Here is a 22,903-nt window from a genome sequence, read left to right on the forward strand (position 1 = left end):
GAAAGCAGAACAGTTCATACATCCAACACTTAGAGAATGAAATTTTATTACTTTATGTGTATATGTAGATATATAAAATGTGTATGTATTGGAGAAGGAAAGGGGAAAGATAATATAGGAACTAAGATGTTAGCTATTCCCCATTACTGTTATTAAATTATATTAAACTAGGAAAGCACTTAAGCAGAAAAGTATGAACACTGCCATTCTCAAATGTAATGCTTATTATCTTTAAAAGCATTTTGTTACTTTTACAATACCTGAAGTGAAGTAATAATGTCAGTCACTTAACCAGATCTTAGTGTATAATATCTTCACTCTAAGTACTATTATTTCCAGTATTTTAATAATTTCCACACAGTTCCAGAATGTGATCCTTTTGTGCTCTGATGACACTTAAATTAATAGCATAATCTTCTGGTACTTGCAACAGTTGCTTTCCATTCTGATTTTTTCATTCTTTCCTATAATACTTGCAGATAAATCCTCTAATAATAATTTTTATCTTTATTTTTGGGGGATTCAAAGGCTTCAATAGAATAAGGAAATATTAAGAGGTAAAAATGTTCAAGAAATTTAAATATTAATTGCCATAATTTCTATCTTTAAAGAGGTGATAAATCTTCTAAATATCCAGTTCTTTTGATCTGACTTGGATGCTATACTGATGTTCTCAACTCTTTCTATAGGTACATCTATAACTGAATCTGTTTAATCAAATGCTGTTATCTGTCAAGCGATCCACAAAGAGCTTATTACCTCTTCTATACTTAAGTTATTCTGAGTGTAACTGACCACTGATCATTTAAATATTTGCTACTATTTTTAGTTCATATGAAGAGGGTATCTGCCCACAAGGTCAAATGAAAGAAGTCACCTCATGTATAGCCAACAGAGAATGACTGTAGCAATTCTATTAAAAAAAGAGAGAAAGAAAAAATGTTTGTCTAGTACATGTTATAAATAAGTAGGCACTATCAGTCTTATCCTCAGCTATCCTATATTGTAGACTACTAAAATCAAAACCAACCCAGTTAGGAAAAAAACAAAGCAGTCTAGCTTTTTGTTCCAATTAGGTATTATCAAAAAGAAGGGCACTACCCCTGACGAAAAAAGTTAGCTATATCTAATTTTTCATCACTCACAGTAAAAATAACAAAATAAGAAAACAAATGGTCACAATAATCTTTACTTCAGACAAAGTCAAGACTAATAGAAAGAATACCATTGTGCTGATGGCTGCCAATATTTACAGTCAGAGTCAGTGAACTAACTGCTAACAGCAATATCATTTAAAAAATAAATAAATACTGCCCCATTGCCTCTAATCTCCAACTCCAATATTTCGGTTTGCTTCCCTACATCTATCTGCTAAATTGGTTTGGCTTCTGATATTCAACTTCTATTTCAGCACAAAAGGATAGAGGGGAATATTTCGTAGGTGACAATGTTAATATAGTGATTTTGGCACATATTTGCATTAACACTTCTTACCACTAAAGTATCATTTCTGTTTGACACCTACTGGATTTTTAATCTCAAAATAGCCATCTATTTTTCCAAAAGAATGGCTTAAAACATATATGCGCACACACACACACACATACACACACACAAGCATACCAATACCCATATATCCCAAATTAGCTTTTGGATTAAAAAACAAATTTTAAGTATAAACACACACATAGCGTGCCAATTTACCAGAGTCCCTGACAAGAAAACCTGAGGTAAGGAATGTTAATAAATTATACTTGTGTTGAAATAAATTTGCTTCAATGATATTTGCTAAAACAATCTTTGGATCCTCAAGGAGACTTATATTTTTATTTTTTCTTTTACTTGGAACACCTGCTATGTGAGAATATTTTACTGAGTTTCTCTAAATCATAAATAACACTATTAGTCCATCTAAGTATTAACGTGTATTAACCAATAAAATTATAAAACCAAACAATATTTCTCTTAACAACTCTTATCCATGCTATTTACGGTACAATGTGTACATAGTCATCTGCCACATCTATATAGCCTGGTGAGATCGATGGTTCATTAATCATCCCTATTTCATTTCTGAACGTCAAAAAACTCCTTGATTGTTGAATATAAATAAAAATGTTGTCTTTCAATATATACTGGTAGGAACTATTTGTTGTTATATAGATATGTATGTGTACATAAACACAAATATACAATATAATGTAAATATATATGGAAGGTATCATTTCTTCACCCATATTAGTTCTATTTTAAGAGCTCACCAATTCATAAACTGCATTAACTCCCTATATCACTTTGTACATCTGTATAGCACTTTACAATTCAAAAAGATTTTCATACACAATATCTCAATTTACTCTCACATACAATCTATGATGCAAATATTATTTCCCTCATTTTATAAAGTTAAATGATTTACACAAGGTAATGAACTGGTATGGACACAGCCAAGCTTGTAACCCAGACTTTTAGACTCTGTGTTCTCTTTTTACTATGCTACCAGTGGTCCCGCAGAGTAAACTATGAAGCCTACCAGGATGGTCTGTAGCAAAGTCATATTTATTAACATCAGCAGGTAAATCATTTAATGCACCTTAAGATGATACTGAAGGCTTCTGATAAACAATGTGTTCCATACAACTAGTTTCTTTGGGTCTTTAAATCCACAGAAGAGTTTTACCATTCCACAAAAGTATCTCACATGCTCTCAATGCACAAATCTAAAATCTCTTCAAAGCTTAAACCAATTTTGATCATCTTAGAGGTCAACTGAAATTCTACTGATATAATAATATCTTCTTCCTTAATCTAGCAAGTAAATGATGGTCTGAGATTCAAAGTCATATATCCAACTGCCCACTAAACACATTGACTTAGAAATACCACAAGCATATGGAGGTTGAATGAGTTATAACCACCTAGAAAACTAAGGAAATGAAAAAGTAAAATAAATGTTAACTCTAGGAATAATAAAAACCAGGGCAACAAAGGAAAAATAATCATAGTTAACCACATCACTGTATCAACATAGTATAATTATATATCTATAATAATGTAAACACTAAATGTTATTAAAATTACAATATAATTATTTGGAGAGAACAGGAAGATAGGAAGTATGCATGTGTATGGGGTGGGGATAAGGAGAGAAAGCAGCCAATTCCTCAGTATCTACAGTGGAAGTTAATAGATAATGCCTAAAACAAAAGATAATAACATGCAATAAAATAAATTAAAATCAAAAGAACCAGCTGACAGTTAAAAGTATTTGCCCCTGGAGAAATTGGTGAGAAGGAGGCTAGGAAATGCTGCTTTGTCTAAAAACAAAAACAAAACAAAATAAAATAAAACAACCTGTAAACCTAACTTAAAACTATGTTCACGTATTACTTTGATCAAAGTAAAATTTTTTTAAAAAATTAATAGCCTGCCCACATTCTGATGATCAACTAGAAAATATAACCAAAAAGATTGCATTTATAATAGCAAAAAGAAAAACTTCTAAATACTTAGGAGTAAATTCAACAAAAAATGAAACATGTAGATTAAGAAACCACTGCTACTTTACTGAAAGCTCTAAATATAGAGATAACATGTTCCTAGATTGCAAACATATAAATTCTTAATTTGATGGATAAATGTAAACCAAATTATAACTAAAACTCAAGTGATTCTAAGGATTATCCAGAATAATGCACAATATTATCAATGATCTTTTAGAAATGAAAATCTGTTAAGTGACAAGCACAGTTTCAAACTATTATCCAGTGAGATCTCAATTCAAAATAAAGGCATTAAAGGTGATTTTATATTTTCTTAATTTTGCTTGCTTGTATTTTCCTTTTGTCATTTAGAATCAATGCAGACTACTTTTTTAAATAAGTTATTAGAAAACAGAAAGATAACTAATAGGTGACTGAGTTCATAGGTCACCTGATCCCTTCACTGATACTTTTTCTACCATATCACAGAATCTCAACAATGAGTTTCCTTTGACTTTTTTATCCATACCATTGTGGCAACAATAAGACTGCCAACAAGGCAAAAGTATATGTAATTAGCCAATTTAAAGTGAATAAAAATCCAGTACTATGAGTTCTCCAACAAAGATAAAAATAGAAAGAAAGAAATTTCAATTGGTCAAAAGAACTTCCACAGGATCCTTAGATTGTATAATTGAGGGTTTATGCCCCCCGACATTGTGCTTGTTTTAAACCAGATTTTGCTTAACATATCTGTGAAAGAGAAAGTTCACTATTTCCATATACAGCATATATGAACTGAGACAATCATGTGACTTGTTTGAAATTATACAATTAAGTCAATGGCTGAACTGTAAACAGAACTGAGAATACCCAACTGCTAGTCTGCTGCTCTAACTAATGGATCATGCTCCCTGCTATATAATAGGCCTGTTTCTTTTAATTATAAATTCTTCATTCACCATCAGTTTTTCAGCCAGAGGCTTTATCATTAGTTTTGCTCTTCTTGAATTCATGGCATTATTCCAAGAATATCAGATTTCCATAATAAAAAATACAAATACCACTACTTACTGCCCCACACTAAATCTGAAAATTCCAAATGACTATGGCAAAGAGTTCACCAAGTCTGCAGCTAATGGCACATTTACGAATTGCAATTTTAACAACCATTTTTGCTTAGTCAGTAACTTGAAAAAAAAGAATTTTGTTTTTATATAATCATAGTATCAGTGCACTTAAAATCCAACATTAGGGCATTCTATAGCCTCATTAGTCAACAATATGCATGTATATGACTTGTATGCAAAAGATCAAAAGGATTGTTAAAGATATATTTTGGAGCATTTGTGATGTAAAATGGTAGAATAAGATAAAATCATGAGAATGTTCTTACAATCTATGCTAAAATCTACATTAGAAAATTCACTGAGTAAACAAAGTAAATATCTGAAAAGAGGTATTTAGACACTTGTCTTTGAGAAGCACTTTGTGTTTCTTTGGCACATATCACGGCAGCAATAGTAGCAGCAGCCTTGCCCTTGGTGCTGATTTCTTACTACTCTAAATGTCTCCTCTGAGCCAGAATACACTGGCTGTTGCTGATCATGCTGTGAGACACCTGCACTGGCTACTAGGCTTGTCATGACGCACAAAACCCTACCATCTTCAGCTTGACATTGTGCAAGTTATAATTATTCATCCAAATGAATATGTCAGAGCAGCAGCAGCAGACCTCTCATCAGAGCAAAAGAAAAATACATCAAAACATTATCAACCCAGCAGGAAGACAGGGACCATAAGGAAAATTACCCATTTTTAATATGGATGCCACAAAGCCATGTCTATTATATTACAAAAAGAAAGGAAAATAAAGATCTTCCAAGTTTAAAGTCCAGAAACACTGAATCCAAAGAGGAAATGTAAAAAAACAGACCAGAATTTTTTTTTAAATCAATTATCTGAAACCTAGTTACGGTCTGTTAAATATAACTTTGCTATTAGACTACACCAGTAACATTTATGTTGCTTAAAAACCACAATTGTTTAAAAGTTGTTAAAAAAAAAAAAACCCAAAAAGACCTCCCACAAATAGAACTGTTTCCAGCCAGTCAATGCAAAAAGATCATACATAACAAAGAAGTCTCACATTGCTTCTTACTTTCAAAGCATAAACTAATATCGCCAACATTTTTATCATGTCTAAAAGACTCAGAGTTCATACTGCTGGCACCATCACAAAATCTTTATGATATACACTTAGACTCTTACAGGTAAATGATATTTTTTGAGAATTTTCTAAATTTTAATGGCAAATGTAAAAGAAAAACTGTAAAATCACTTCTTGATGCCCACAAATGAAGAAGACACATCCAAACTGTATAAGCATATAGAAAACTGGCAAGTATATATACAGATTGCTATTTCATACTTACATACTTAAATAAATATCAAAAAATCAAAACTTTTAGAATTATATGAGAATATCTTTTCACAAAAAGATATGGAGGATTTTATGAGAGACACAAAAAGCAGAAACCACAAGGAAGAGTGATGTGACCACATTGAAAGTTAAACTTCTGCATGACAAAATATATCATATGCAAAGTTAAAAGAAGCTATTTATATCCCATAAAACCAACAAAGAATTATTATACAAAATACAGAAGGAATGCTTATTATAAAAGAAAAGAACATTTCAAGTAAGCAAAGATATGAACACAATAATGATTATAAATTCTTGATAAGAATTAAGGCCAAATTAAGATCAGACTAAAACTAGAAAAGGATTTAGAAAAGTACAAATTACTATGCATTGCTAGGTGGGAATATAAACTTATATATCCAATTTGGGAAGGCAATTTGGCAATATTTAGTAACCTCAGAGAAGAACATTCCCTACAATCCAGCATTTTCACATCCAGGAATAACCTGCTAAAAATCTCATATACATGTGAATAAGAAAACATGTAAGGGTGTTCACTTCAGTGCTGTAAGAAATTGTGACCAATCTTATCAGTAGAACAACAGATAAATAATTGGTTGACTGACATAATGGAATAATATAAAGCATTGGAAATAAATATATCAGACACATACAGATCATGGATAAATAACTGAAATGATATAAGAAAAAAAGATGAAACTGCAAATACGACATAAATGTGTCAAAAAATATGCACAGAGAGCATACACACCAATTTCAGAAAAATAGTTACCTATTTAGAGGGATAGAAGCAAAGAAAAAGGAGTGAAAGAAAAGGGGTCTTAGCTGTTCCTTAACATTTTATTTCTAAGATAGAGATAAAGAGAGAGAGCTATCTGAGGTAAATGTGACTAAAATATTAACATCTGTCAAATTTGAATTGTGGATAAAAAGATATCAATTTTTATCTGTAGTTTGCTAAGAATTTCAGTATATTCTATAAAGAGAAGAATTTATGACATTGCATTTACTACTAATTAATTCTGTTTTATTGGCGATATTACAAAACAGAAAACTTACCTGTCCCAACTAAACCTAAAACTTAAATTTGAAATAATATTATTTACACATATTTATTTTATATTTATATGAACAAGGCACTGAGCTGGTGTTAAGGAAGGAAAATTTAAAAGCAATTGTCTTCAAAGATTTTCCAATCTACTAGAGAGTTACAAACTAATTTTGTTAAATGGCAGAATAAAGTAAGTGCTAAACAATCTTTTTTTGCAGATGCAAACTTTTTCATAGATTAATGTCGGGAAAACTTCTACAGTTATCTACATAATAAAATACTAAGAAATTGATCAACAATATATTTTTCAACCTTGGAATTATAATAAATATTAAAGTGTAATTTAGAGATAACATCTGGAAGGAATAATATAATCCAGATACAATATTTTCACCTGATCTCACTGAAAACATAATGATAAAGATTTCAGAGCCAAATAGAAAATGTATATTAAAAAAACAACAAAGCTATACAACTTATACATAATTCCAATTCTTTAAAAAGAAAAAAACACAGTATTTCCACACAGTATTTTTTACATATTTATTACATTCATCAAAATAACAAAAGCAAATCACATGCTCTTTCTTGTCCTTTATTTTGCTGTGTTTTCTTGATTTCCAATGGGGGAAGTGGGACTTTTGTCTTTAAAGAAGAAAATGAGAAAAATAATTTTTCGATAGATATAATGCATGATTAAAATAACATCTGCACCTTCACAAGACTATTTAAATCCTGATAGGCTTTTTTTTTCAACAAATTTCGTATCTAATTACTTTACTCATAAGATACAATAACAGCATAAATTTTTATTTGAATCTTATCAAAATTTTATAACAAAAATGAGTGGTCTCCATTTAAAGAATATTTGTAAAATGTCACTAGAAATTTTTTTTTCTCTTTGCCCAAGAATAGAAATGGTCTCTCTAATTTACTATCAACTGCCACAATTTGCTTGATGAAAGAACCAATGCCTATCATCAGACTGTTCTTTGAACCTAACTAATCATATTCTGCCACATCTTTAAAAATCACACACGATATGTTGATAGTACTATTAATAATCATACCACCTTGTATCTACAAGTTATAATTTATAATGCACTTCTAAAAATCATTATCTTAATAGACATCATCAATGTACTGAGAAATTCAATTGACAGAAGCAGAAGAAAGAATGTTCTACATTCTTTATTCAAAGTATGAATGTTTTAAAGCATACAAAAAAAGAATACAGTCTAACTTCAAAGATAAATTAAAGACAAACACTTTAAAATAATAAACTGAGTAAAAATGGCAAGGTTTTTATTTTCAGTCATAATTCATTCTTCTCTGAAAAAGATTCTCTGATACTATGTCATCAATGTTAAAAGTTTTAGGAATATGAAAAATTTTAGCCAGTTTTCCACTTACTGCTCATGCTTTCTAAAGAATTCTTTAGAATTCATATTTAAAGGAAAATGTCTGTCAATAGAGCTTCTGAATGTTTAGCCACAATGAAACACAAAAGTCTGGAGGCGAGAAAGAGAGTGAGAGAGTGAGAGAGAGAGAGAGAGAGAGAGAGAGAGAGAGAGAGTTGTGTGTGTGTGTGTAAAGAGAGAAAGAGAAACAAACTTTAACTGTTAGGAAATATAAAAGAAGCATTACAGAAGGCCTGTTTATAAATAAATGCTTTTTAAAAACTGGAAAAAATCACTTTATGACCTATAATGGCCACTTGAGTAAAATGAATATACAACTGGTCCTCATATCCATGGGTTCTTCATTTGTGGATTCAACCAACCGCAAATAGAAAATATTCAAAAAATAAATAAAAAAGATAACACAACAGTAAAAAATACAAATAAAAACACACTATAACTATTTACATAGCATTTACACTGTATTAGTTATTACAAGTAATCTAGAGATCACTTAAACTATATAGGAAGATGTGTATGGGTTATAGGCAAATACCACACCATTTTATATAACGGACTTGAATATCCACAGATTTTGGTATCCACGGAGCGTCCTGCAATCAATCCCCCACAGACACTGAGAGACAACTGTACTTTTTAATTATTTACAATACATCTAAGAATTTACCTGTGGTGTCCAGGAAACAGAAAATGGAATAGGAAAATCCACAAAACAATCTGGTGATTCTGCAGGGTACTATGAAAAAGCATAAAATTATGTCATTTTTGCTTCTTTGTGATAATTTCACATGAAGTATTTTTAGAACGCTAGATATATTAGGAAAAAAAGGACTATTATAACTGCAAATGTATTATGTATAAATATTTTTATTCTACTACCAGAGTGTTACCAAGAGCTAATAGTCAACCTATGTTCAGGAGATACAAAGTTCAGTGATTTGTGAGTGGCAAAGCAGTCAGTGTTGAGTAAGAGTAATTAATTAAGTCAGTGTCAGGTTAGCTGCTAATGTTATGGTTTGAGGGGTGAATCAAACTGGATCTCAGTTTATCTTAAAAATGAGAGATCAAATTGTTAATATTTAATTTCCCTCCAGCCTAAAACTTAATTTCAAATTTCAGTCACCATTTAAGTAGGCATATAAGTTAAAAGAATCAAGAAATGCACAAAAATGAATATAGTTATCAATTAAAAATTGTTTTCCATATTAAAGCAATTACTTTTAGCAAGAAGATAAAAAGAAACAATGAAACATCTTCTGGTTTATTAAGGAAAAATAAAACTAATAGTTTTAAGCAAGAAAAACTTTTTCAAGGTGGGTAAATACAAAATTAATTATTTTATTAGTTATACAAAAAGTGGCAGTCAATAAGAACAAATCAAGTTTCTAAATTAACAAAGATAGGCTGGGCATGGTGGCTTATGCCTGCAGTCCCAGTACTTTGGGAGGCCAAGGCAAGAAGTTTGCTTGAGGCCAGGAATTTGAGACCAGCCTGGGTAACATAGCAAGATCCCCATCTCTACATATTAAAAATTAGCTAGGTGTGGTGGCATGCACCTGTAGTCCTAGCTACTTGGAAAGCTGAGGCAGGAGGATCTTGAGCCCAGGAATGTGAGGTTATACTGAGCCATGATACGGCCAGTGCACTCCAGCCTGGACAACAGAGACCCTGTCTCTAAAACAAACAAAAAACAGAAAGTTAACAATGACAAAAGGACAAAAGGTATAGTTTTTCTGAAAATCAACTTTCTTAGAGAATTATACAACATGATTTCTCTAAAATCCAATTCTGATTCTTCAAAGTCTCATGTAATTAAAAATACTCAGTTCTTGCCATTAAAAAGTTAAATTTACTGAAAGGATATTAGTTTTAGAAAAACTTTGACAAAATGTTCATTTGACAAAATGTTTAAAATAAGTTTTAGACTTTCACTTTTTTCAGCCTCTTATTTTTTAGTATTCCACTGGGTAAGCAGAAGGGAACAAAAAATTCTCACTACAGTATTTAACATATATCTGAAATCAATGTTTTCCAAAAAAGTAACATTTAGCTACAATAATTAGTTGGCTAAAAAGAAACTTATCAACATATACTCAGACTAATGGTATCTGGCTATGCAGAATAACATAAAGGTAGATATATAGGAAATCACATAAAATATTACAATGTTCTACTTCTGGAAAAAAATCGGGCTAAGATTAAGGGAGGAAGCTCTATTTCAGACAATTAAAAATATCATATGATGTACTTCAGAGTATAACTGCTGTAATCACTAGAAAAACAATTTGTACACCATATTTAAAAGTCATGTGATTGTCTCAAAGTAAATACAGACAGGACCTCAGCTTTTTCTGGTTCTAGCTCTACTAATTAACTTGTAAGATCTTGAACAAGTCATTTAATTTCTTTGGCTGTTTTACATGTAAAAATGATGAAAATCAACTAAAAGTGTTAATAAAATTTCTTTTCCCTCTAAAAATGTCAGGATTCTTTAAAAATAATAATGCACACTTGAAACCTCCATGGGTCAAAATGGAAAATTTAGTTCAAGTTGCTGCTATTTATCTTCTAGTGATGCTGACAATGAACAATAATGAATCATCAATCTAGATAGAGTAAGAAGTTAATGAAATGTTTACTGTACTGGGAATAGATATACCAAGTAAAGTATCTGTGGCCTCATTAAGTACATACACAGCTCATTACGTTAAAAGAGAATAAGATTCCACATTCAAGTAGGACTCAGTATAGTAAATGATACAAATGTATTGGCATGGAATGGGATCCACAAATAGTTAAACAAAAAAGCAAGTTACAGTAAATACAATATGATCCCACACACAGAAATGAGTCCACTATGCTGAGACGATGACATCTTTTAAATATATTTTTATATTTGTAATACAAGTATGTATATAATAGACTGATCTATTTATGGGTGGTTTACCGTATCTATTACGAATTAAATATATATGTGTTAATTATATACACACGTAAGACCAATTTTGTTTATATAATAAACTTTACATAATTGTATAGAATCTTAAAAGGATTTATCATAAATTATTAAATATGAACTAGCATTCTAGATATTCATTTGCAGAAAGTTTCTAAATCATACCAGTACCAACTACAATGTATATGACTAAATACAATGTCACAAAATAACTTGATCAAAATTAGGATAGTTAATTTTAAGAAACTAATTGTCAAAACTTTTACTTTAGAAGCCTAATTGACAACAACAAAACTCCACTACAGGAATATTAATCGAAAAATGAGTATAGTATTTAATTATTTTTAGGTAAAATAGAGATCTCTAAATCTCACTTGAAGCAACTCAATAAAATCAATAATTATAAAAGAATGAGCATTATGTAATATTAAGTATAAAATCACACAATATTTTTTAGGCTATACAGTATATTATTCTAAAAAATTTTTAACCAAGTCTGTTCTGTGATTGGACCATCTAATCAGTAAGAGTGACCCCAAGTGAATGAATACATACAAATTGCAGCAAGAGACAGAGCACACAGCATCTGATATACACCTGTGATTTGTTTTTCAAGTAGTTCTAATCTTGACCAAAGCTGAGGAAGCTCTAGTCTACTTCTTTTGTAAAACCAAGATAATTCCATCCCATAGTTCAGATGTACTCTATTACATAAAAATACCTATATATTATATTAAATATATTATACCTATATATTAGGAGGTGGGGACTTTGGGAGGTGGTTAGGTCATGAAGACGGAGCCCTCATGAATGAGATTAGCACTCTTATAAAAGGGACCCCTGAGAGCACTCTTACCACCCTTTTGCATTTTGAGGGGACAATGGGAAGAAGGCAGTTTGCAACCCGCAGAAGGGCCCTCACCAGAACCCAAATATGTTAGCACCATGATCTTGGACTTTGAGCCTCCATATTTGTGAGGAATAAATTTCTGTTTATAGGCCAAAAAAAAAAAAATTTTATACACACACACACACACACACACACACACACACACACACCCCTATAAAAACCACAAAGTTTATCTGTTTCCTTTATTATATTTGTTTTTGATTTATATATTTATTTTTAATAGGGGCTGTCTAGCCATAATGGGTATTGTTTTCATTGTGGGATTTTGGAGATGGTGAGGGGGAGTGGAAGAATTGGGAATGTATTATAGGAAAAAATAAAACAGTGCATTTCTTTACTATATATCAAAAAATCAAATTAAAAAAATGTATGTATCTATAAAAACAAGTCTGCTCTAATGGTTTATTGAAAAAAAATCAGCTTTCCCCTTAAAACTTAGTTTGGATTAAGACTGTGCATTATGTATCCTTATACAATTTCAGCTATAGCTGTTTTTAACTGACTCTCCTAGGCCCAAATATTCCTTAAAAAATAAAATTTTGGTATAGATAAAAGCTAAACTAGATGGACAAATAAAGATTCTAATAAATCATACCAACATAAGATTCAGTTTCATCCTGTCTTTTTTTTTTTAACAGATTTTTTTTTTCCCCTAATTCCTTCCCAGCTCCAATAAAGCTTACTCTTCTCTTTTGCCAGAGCATATAAAAGTGCTTCATAACTACAAATGTTGCAAAACTGACACTGGAAAATATTCTCCAGAGAAATATTAAAAGCATCATCTTATCCACCTTAAAAAGGTACAAGAAAAAAGCAGACAGAATTGACCATATTAGTTGTCAAATCTTCACTCTCAATACTACCAATAAATGAAATAAATCGCATCACCTGGATTAATAATAAAATCTTGTAGGTGTAGTTAAAGGCAGCATAGACTTACAACATTATCTTCTTAGTAAGTAGAAGACCTTATAAAAATGAGGACAGGATGTATTTAAAATCCTTCACTTTGGTCTTCATAGGAACAGAGCAACTTTTATCAAGGTACAAAATATAAACAAATAGACCTTTGAAGGAAATGACAGAACCCTTGCCACTGGCAGCATGTGACCTTTTGGAAGGATAAAGGCAGATTTCTCCCTGATCTTAAAAAAAAAGTAAACGTTTAAAAACTAAAAAGGAATATAAAAATCTTTTAATTTTAGTGAAAATAACCATCTAACTTCCTTTACAAACAATAAGATTTCTACCTCACTAATTTTTTTTCAATACTTATCACATATGGTTCTTAAAATTATACCTAAACATTCTGTGTGTGAGAGAGAGAATGAGTCATTTCTCAACCTGTCTGATACAGAGCCACTATAAGATATCAACTTTTCTGTGTCACCCAGTACAGCTTTATATATTAATTTTCTCTTGTGGAAAGCTTAAATGCCAGACACATTTTTAAAAAGGACAAACACAATTGATCTTTTCATCACTACAATCTTCTGAAATAGAGTTGATTGATGACTCCTAGGAACAATAAAAAAAGTTGGATGTCCTGGTTTTCTTCAAATTCTAATGTTTCCTCAGTGATTACTAAGTAAATGATTAATATGCTGAACTTGCTTATTCAACTTATTCCTCAAAATCCACAATCTAGAACTAAAAAATAAAGATACAACAGCCATGTTTTGTGCCAATAAAATTAGTGAGTAGTTACAGATCACTAGCCTATAAGGGCTTTATAAATAGAAGCATAACCTTTAAAAATTCTTAAAATACATAAGTCAAAAAGCTTTAGCCAAAACAAACAAATAATAAAAAGTATCCATATGTGGGTTTCTGTGTTAGGCAGTAGGGACAGGGGTGTGGGTCAGAGATAAGAACTACAAAAGAAATTCAAGAGTTGAAAGCAAAAGACTTCTTCAGTTGAACTTGGGCTAGTGGAAGGATTCACTCATTTCTATGTAGGATGTTACGAAAACAACATTATGGTATTTTGAGGCTGTCAATCTTACTTGTAATATTTCTTTAGTATAAAAGTCTGTATTTCGATTGAATTTGGACTAAAATAGTAACATAAAATTATATCTAGGCTTTTGGAAAACTAGTAAATAAATTCTTTGAGGTTTTCCAAAATCAATTTTTAAAAGCATCATATACGTATTTTTTGATGCAGCTAGCACTTCTTTACATTGAAAACATTCAGAGTTCACTTCACAAAGTATCCCCTGGTCATAATAACATTTAACAAGGCACATACCTTAGCCTTCAACTTGAGAGTGATTAGATGCTCTCTACCAGAAGCATCTTCTGCTTTTAACTTGATGGTACTGAAGCAAGTATCCACATATACAAGTCTGGTGAACAGAACAGAATAAAAAATGATCACACTGAGGAGGGCAAAGGAGAAGAGCTGGGATGGTAGGATTCAAAATGAAAATATTTGCTATATTCCTATTAATCCACTGTAAAAATTAATCAGAGGAATTTCTGCATGCCAGCCCTTTCTGCTGCTATAGATTTACTGCCGTTAATACACCAGCCTAGCTCTTAATGCAGTCATAGATCTCTGGATTATTTACAATGTGTGTCAAGGCTCATGCTGTGGTCAGTGAGCACTATGTTTCAGTTTTTCATCACTGGAACCTTTGGCACACACAGCATGTTCCTGTCAGCCTCTACTTATGTACACATTAAACTTCCTGTCAAACTCTTTGATCCATTTCTGTAGTTTCATGCAGTATGAGACTTTTATGCTTCCTTTGTTTTCCTCCTCGATGAACTTCTCCTGTATTATCAATAATGTTACTGCACACAATCCTACCTGATATTAGTTCATATACTCAAATTGATCCTCTAAGGAAAATGCTGTATAAGCACAGGTACAGCCCAGTCTCCTAACAATAAATTTTCTTTTTGTGTGATATATAGCTTCTGACACTTAACATAGGCATGTATTCAAGATGACTAATATTCTAAACATATAGCATAAGCACAATTGTTTTGGCTTTAAGTTGCTCTAAATGCATGAATTTTATACAATGGAAACCAATACCCTTTGAAATATATCATTCTGCAAAAACATGGTCCCCTGAGTAGCATAAGCTACTGCCAAAAAGGTTCAAATGTAGCAGTATATTTACTAGTGAACTAAGCATGTGGACATTTTTTGACATTTTTACAATACAATTCTCTTGTAAAGATAAAAAGTAGTCTAAGAGTATCGCACAACTTATCACCTAGACTGATGGTAAGACCCATTAGAGTTCAAAACTAACATTAGCCTCCTAACTTAGGAAATAATTTTTTTTAACATCACTATATGCAATTTAGTTACTGATCAGGTACTCTATAAAGGTAAAATGAGTCAACTGCAAGAAATGCTGGGCAATGAAGTTGTGGAACACTGTAATGAAAACAGATCTAAATCTGAAGAAGATGTCTATTTTCAATAATAGAATAAGAAGTAAAAAACCTGTATTAATAGACGGAAATTTTATCATAATCTGTAAAAAGTCTAAGATCTCAGAAAATAAATGAAAGTAAAATTATTCTGGAAAAAGTGTTTATTTACATAAAATATAAATGGCTATATAATCTTTATTTTCTTTTGGCTGTATCTGTAAACATCTCAAACACCCCACCTCCAAAAAATTAGAACATGAGTCTTTACCACATTTTTTATCATATGACTCTAAAGTTCAGATACATAGATATCTGACTCTACAAATTTCCACATTTCAGATTCAAGATGCTGAGATGAGCATGTGCATTTATACACTCTCTCTAGTCCCTAAAAAATTATTTAAAAATAAAGCAATTTTAAAAAAGTATAAACCTATAGTTACAAAAAGAACAAGAAGTAATAGCATTAATAAAAGCAAATTTTCAACAACTTTTGTAAAAATGTAAATCAAATAAAAGAGCACTGGCTGACAAAACAGATTGGGGGGGGGGTTCCAGGAGAACACAGCTGGCAAAAGGGCAAAGTCTATAGACTAGAGAGTATGAGGGATACACTGGAAGAAATTATGGGAATTTTTTTTAATACAAGAAACCAAAAAGGGAAGAGAAAATTTTAAACTGAATTATAAACAATACAGCTGTGTTAAAAAATTGTAATTACTCTACCATTAACTTTTCAGCTAAAAAATATTTATGTAGTCAAAAAATTAAACTGATTACTAATTACAATTTTTAGAATTCAGCAATAGACAAAGCTAAAAGACTTAATTATAGTTACAGAGACTAATGTAAATATATTTGACCACTGTAATTTAAAAGGAAGAGATGACAAAAATTGGGAAGTAGAAATGGGAAACATATCTGGAGGGAAGATTAGGAACAATAAAATCTGTAATTGCTAATTTGAGAGTCAAGAGATAACCATCTTTAATTGAATGGAAATAAAAGAAGTTTAAGAAATAGTAAAGCTAATGGAAAAATTTTAAAAAATGAAGGAAAAGAGAAAGTAGTATATTAGCTAAATTATTTTTTTATTATAGTAGTCAGTATGGAATTCCTAAAATTGAAAAATCAAGAAATGGAGATAGAAAATGGTGTGGGAAAAGGCTATTTGCTTTTCATTATAAGCTCTAAACAGCTCATACCTAAGACGAATAGAAAGAGAGAGAGAAAGAGAGAGAGAGAGAGAAGGAAAACAGGCCTACCTGTGCAAGGAAAGAAGATACTATGAACTATGTTTTTCTCAAATTTACTGACCAACTCAACAAAAAGCATATCTAACCAAACTTGAAACAAGAAGAAATAGAAAATCTGATTAGTCATATCAATTAAAGAAACTCAAAAACTCTCCTGACCCACTCTTCACTTAATTCTTTTAAATATTTAAGAAAAAAGAAGCAACAATCTTACACTACGTCTCCTAGGGAACAGAAAAACTAGAAAACAATTCCTCATATTTTTTATGAAGTAAGCATAACATTTATGCCAAAATACGATGATGATAATACAAGATTGAATTTGTAAATATAATAATACATCATAGCCAAGTTGGTATTCCAAGAAAGCAAAGTTGGCTTAACATTCAAAAATCAATCATACTAATTCACCATATTAACAACAATAAAAAACAGGAGCAAGGGAAAATTATATTATCATCTCAATGCAGCTAAAAACATGAGATAACATACATTCATAATAAAATTCTTAGCAAACTAAGAATAAAAGGGAACTTTCTCAATCTAATAAATATCTAGTGTTCCCTTCAGCAGCACATGTACTAAAATGAAAGGATACAGAGAAGATTAAGATGGCCCCTACACAAGGATGACACACAAATCTGTGAAGCATTCCATATTTTGCACATGCCCTAGAAGGTCATTTTGCTATTTGCTGATTAGCTCCAATGAAACAGTGTGAGTCAAAGCAAAAGAGGTGGCACCCAATACTGAAATTGTGATTTTCATGACAAAAATATCTATGTAAAGCAATCTATGAAATTAGAACATAGCAGATTACACATAGACACTAATGTGCAAATATATCATTAGCATGCACCTCAGAAATGGAAAAAAAATCTTAAAAAGGTATGGTAAGCATCATATTTAGGGTCAAATACTGAAACATCCATTGAAATTCAGAGCAAGACAAATGCTTGCTATAATGACTTCTATTCAAAAGTTTACTGAAAATCATAGCTAACACAATAATGCAAGAAAAGAAAATAAAGGGTGTAATATATAGAAAATAAGAAATAAAATTATTATTTGCATTACAGATGATTGGCAGCTTGGAAACTTTAATAGAACCTACAGATATATTAGAATCCATAAGTGAATTTAGCAAGATCTCTGAGAGCAAAATCAATATGCAAAATCAATGGTATTTCTATATACAAGCAAAAAACATTTTAAAGAGTGACATTTTAAAAAGGGATATCCTTTACAGTAACATTTAAAAAACATTAAATATGTATGAATACATCCAATAAAAGATATACAAAATCTGAACACAGAAAAATACAAAAATGTTGATAGAAATTAAAAGAGACTAAAAAACAGGAGGATATATGATGTTCATGGATTGGCAGTCTCAATATTGTGAAGATGTTAATTTTCCACAAATTTATCTATTTATTTGATTCAATCTCAATCAAAAATCCAGTGTGGTTTATGTGAAAATTCACAGGGCTACTTTGGGGTAAGCAAATATATTTTAAATAAAACACCAGAAGTGCTAATCATCAAAGAAATTCATAAATAAACATACACACACACACATACCCCACACACACAAATAAAAACTGGACTACATTAAAATTAATAACTTTAGTTCCTTCACTGACACCATTAAAAAAATAAAAGGCAACTTACAGAGTAAGATGATGTTTGTTTGTTTATGTTTTTGTTTTTTTAGAGACAGAGTCTAACTTGGTTGCCCAGACTGGAGTGTAGTGGTTTGATCATAGCTCACTGTAACCTCAAACTCCTGGGCTCAAGGGATCCTCTTCCCTCACTCTCCTGAGTATGTGGGACTATAGGCATGACCCACCATGCCTGATGAATTTTTAATTTTTTTTTTGTAGAGACAGAGTCTCTCTATGTTGCCCAGGCTGGTCTCAAACCCCTGGCCTTAAGGGATTCTCCCACCTCAGTCTCCCAAAGTGCTAGGACTATAGGCATGATCCACTATTTCCAGCCCAAGATGCAACATTTTTAATATATACACAACGGGTCTTCAAAAAGTTCACGGAAAATGCATGTTATGAAAAAGTTATGCATGGATTTCAAAATTTTTTGCACTAAAACTCATACTAACTTGTTATCACATGTCTGAAAAGGACCTATTTAATAGTTTAAGGAACTAAGAAGGATAAAATATCAGTTTGAAAAGAGCCCCTCTCAAAGGAACATGAATTCTGCTAAAATTGAACCAAGAATAAACATCAAATTTATTGTGAAGGTCCAGTGGAAGAATGGTAAAATCACTGATGCTTTGCTTTACAAAAAGTTTATAGATACAAAGCCCCCCCCAAAATCAGCAGTTTACAAATGGGCAACTCATTTTAAGAAGGGACAAGGCAGTGATGAAGATAACGCCTGCAGTAGCAGACCATCCACATTAATTTTGAGGAAAACATTTATCGTGTCTGGTCCTAACTGAAAAGGACTCACAATTAACAGCACAAACAATAGCCAACACCATATACATCTCATTTGGTCCAGCTTATGCAATTCTAAAAGAAAAATTATAGTTGAGCAAACTTTCCACTCGATGGGTGTCAAAACCACTGCACCCAGAACAACTACAGACAAGAGCAGAGCTTTCAATGGAAATTTTAAACAAGTATGATCAAGATCCTGAAGCATTTCTTTAAACTTAAAAGAAAAGAAGGAGAAAGAAGAATCTATAACAGTCATAAAAGATAAGAAGAAAGAGTTTTAAGGAGGAAGAGTTGGTTACTATTAACAAATACAAGAAAAAGTCAAGAATAAAGACCACTGGACTTGTCAAAAGGAAGGCAATCTTCATGAACACAATTTCAGTGAGGATGTCAGAATGAAAGCCAGATGGCAAAAGATTGAGAAAACAGAGACAAACTGATCTTTTTATTTTTAATACTACTCATTCCATAAAGGATTTTTGAAAAAGAAATTTACAAAAAAAAAAAATTTTGAAAAATAGAAGAATAAATAGCAGGAGAACAAAAGCTAGGATAAGATTGGTGACAGAAATCGAAATCCTATATCTAGCACAGCTATAAAAAGTGGGCTAAAAATTTGACATTAACATTCCCAGGGGCCAAGTCAAAGAGAGCATAATCAATTATAGGAAACATATTATTCATTAAATAACAGGTCAGATATTCAGGAGAAGCATGATTTTTTCAACATCTGAACTGGGAGAAAATTTCTTTCCCAGTTTCTCATAAAGATAGTGTTGTAACATAAAATGGAAGATCTCCAAACGTAAAATCCCTAATGCATTTCATCAGGCTGTTTCGTACAACATCCCTTAATGTAGGTTAGTGACATCCTCACGAGCAATTAAACAAGAGACCAAAATAATGCAGTTCCATTCTAAAATCCAAGGGTAAAATTTAGAAAACATATAAAATAACTGGATTATATGGACTTTAAGCTGTCCATTTATAGTGAAACACTATTACTTGCAATCATGATCTTAATAAGGTTTTAACAGTTGAAACTTGAAGTTACAATTTTTGGCAAGAACCAGAGTATAAATACTCAGGGGTTCCAAACGACAGATCCACACACTTTGACTATTAACCAAGAAGACAGTAAGGTTAAGAAGTACTTACAAAGAATTAATAAGTCAACTAATGTACATGCCTAAAAGAATGACTAACCCCATCTCTGCACAGAGTTGCACCAAAAGAGGTATGGCCCACTCATTCAAATTCAGTAGTGAAAAAAAGAGAAAAATCTGATCTGCTGTATATTGTAAGGAATATAAAGGGAAGTAAGAGGCACAGGCAAAGAACAGAAAAGAATCTTGCTTCTTTTTCTAATAATCACACTGCATTTTTATCACTTCTAGAAAAAAATTTATATGTAAGTTGGAACTCTAAAATATGCTTATGTCTCTAGTTTTTCTTCAGCTATCAGGTAATGGTGTAAAATACATTAAAGAACATATATTTTGTACTTAAGATATACACCTTGCTTTCTTTTAAATGGCTATTTGATTTTCTGGTTCTTTTTAGGTTAGCTATCAAAAGGCCAACTCAAAGAAAATAGCTAAAAAATAACAAACAGATGAATAATAAAATGCTTTGAACACATTCAAAAAAACTTAGTGGTGAAAAATTCCACATTCTTTCTACATGATAACTAAAAGTCAGCCTTTGATTTATCTTAGTAACAGAGCAATCTAAACTGAAACAATAAATGAATACTAAAACATTATTGACAGTGGTTAAGAAGTGATAAGAACTAAATTGACATATCTTTACTGCTCTTTAGCTCAAAGTAGAAAGTTTATAGTATACCTAATAATAAATGTAATATTTCAAAGTACCCTCACTAAGAAGGCATTTAAATTCAGAAATTGAATAACAAGCAAATCACCACAGATTTTTTTTGCAGGTGATATTATGGATGAAGCTTTAACAACCTGCATACCCATCTACCAAACTTCTTTTAAGTTTCTTTATGCATCATTTTTTTCAAAAAAAGCTAGATGATTCTTCCAAACTCTACTTACTAAAATTCACTACTCAAATTACAAAAACACTTAAAATGTTATATATATTAAATTTAGACAAATTGAATTGTATATTAATCCAAAACAACTAAATTTATACCAAAATACTGCATTTTTTCAGTCTTTCACATTTCTAAGCATCACTTTTCAAATATGAATAATTTAGTAAGAGAATAACATTATATGTTCAGTAAAAATATCTATTATGTTAACATCTTACTGTGTACATAAAAATGTCATTTTTTTCCAAATTACATTTAGCATTATACTTTGTAGGTTGATTTTTTATGATATTCCTTTTAATTCACAGCAACAATAAGGATCGGATACTCTAATTACAATGAAACATTTTGACTAAAGACAGGTATAAAATAAAATTGCTTAAGCTGGAAATAAATTAAAATGTATAAAACAAAGGCATTTCTAAAACATATTTTAAAACAGACATACTTATCCCAACCGAGAGTTCCTATCTCTTCAATAATGCTTGAGTAGAACTGAGGAGGAGGAGGTAGTGCATATAGCTCTTGTCTATTCTTTAAAGCAACTTCCTGTTTACAAGAAAAAAAAAAAAACTGAATCAATTGTGGAATGTCAGACAATGAAATGTTAGTACTTGAATACAAAACACAATTTCAAAATCTCCTTAGTGCGTAATTAAAGTGTCTACTGCTTTTACAGAAAAATTCAGCTGACTCACTCCTCTTCTCATGAAAAAGAGACATGAAAAAGTTAAAGGACTGCACTGAAGGTCATGCAAAATGTCAAATTTTATACCATGAAAAGAACTTAAGATTTTAATATTCTCCTGGACTATTATGCCTATCAGAGATAAAAAAAAATTTAATCTCATCCTCAAGGCTTTACTATCTTTCTACTCCCATGGATACGATGTTTGATATTTAAAAAAAAAGGTGCCGTTAAGAAAAGCCCAAGCTCTAAGTACATTGCATTGACTGATATATTTACATACCATTATGAACCATATCCTAACAAACAAAAACCCCTCCTTATCACAATAACTACATGCTAATTTCTGTCACTGATTTATATATTCTGTATTTCTCCTCAACTAGGTAAGTTCAAGCATTACTGCCATCCCTCTGGCTAGGGCCTTTTCTTGCTAGGTCCACATACGATGTCTTCAAAATGGTTTACGTTCCCACCCCACCAAAACTAAAATTTATATTTTTTACAAGAAATAACATCACCAGAATTGCTGAGGCTAAAAATTACCAAGTACTTTAAAGTTGCTAACCTAGACAAGTATCTTATTTGGAAAAGTAAAAACAAATGTATCTACAAATCACTTAGAGGTTTGTATGGTCTGGACTATCAAAAGGTATGATAAAAAACAAAGAAATAAAACTTCCAAAATCAGCCACATTAAATAACAAAAATCACATGGAAACAAGTTAAAAAATCATAAACACTTCTGACAAATATAACCCTCACAT

The 22,903-nt window shown here is 31.1% G+C and overlaps 1 protein-coding gene and 1 non-coding gene across 5 annotated transcripts in view; one reads left to right on the top strand and one right to left on the bottom strand.

The window, feature by feature from the left end:
• FANCL (FA complementation group L) overlaps positions 1-22,903 on the bottom strand; it is a 66,626-nt gene that overhangs the window by 16,556 nt on the left and 27,167 nt on the right. For all 4 annotated transcript variants that reach the window (XM_045549662.1, XM_045549660.1, XM_045549661.1 and 1 more), the window contains 3 exons: positions 21,897-21,997; positions 14,518-14,614; positions 9,068-9,136 (listed from right to left, as the gene is read on the bottom strand). In XM_045549662.1, the coding sequence (XP_045405618.1) occupies positions 9,068-9,136; positions 14,518-14,614; positions 21,897-21,997 (267 nt within the window). The remainder of the gene's footprint in view (positions 1-9,067; positions 9,137-14,517; positions 14,615-21,896; positions 21,998-22,903) is intronic.
• LOC123637576 lies at positions 17,476-17,581 on the top strand. The gene has a single exon (XR_006734944.1). It is a non-coding gene; the product is annotated as a U6 spliceosomal RNA (small nuclear RNA).

This window comes from Lemur catta, chromosome 4 (genome assembly GCF_020740605.2).
Source record: "Lemur catta isolate mLemCat1 chromosome 4, mLemCat1.pri, whole genome shotgun sequence".
NCBI classification, from domain to species: Eukaryota; Metazoa; Chordata; class Mammalia; order Primates; family Lemuridae; genus Lemur; species Lemur catta.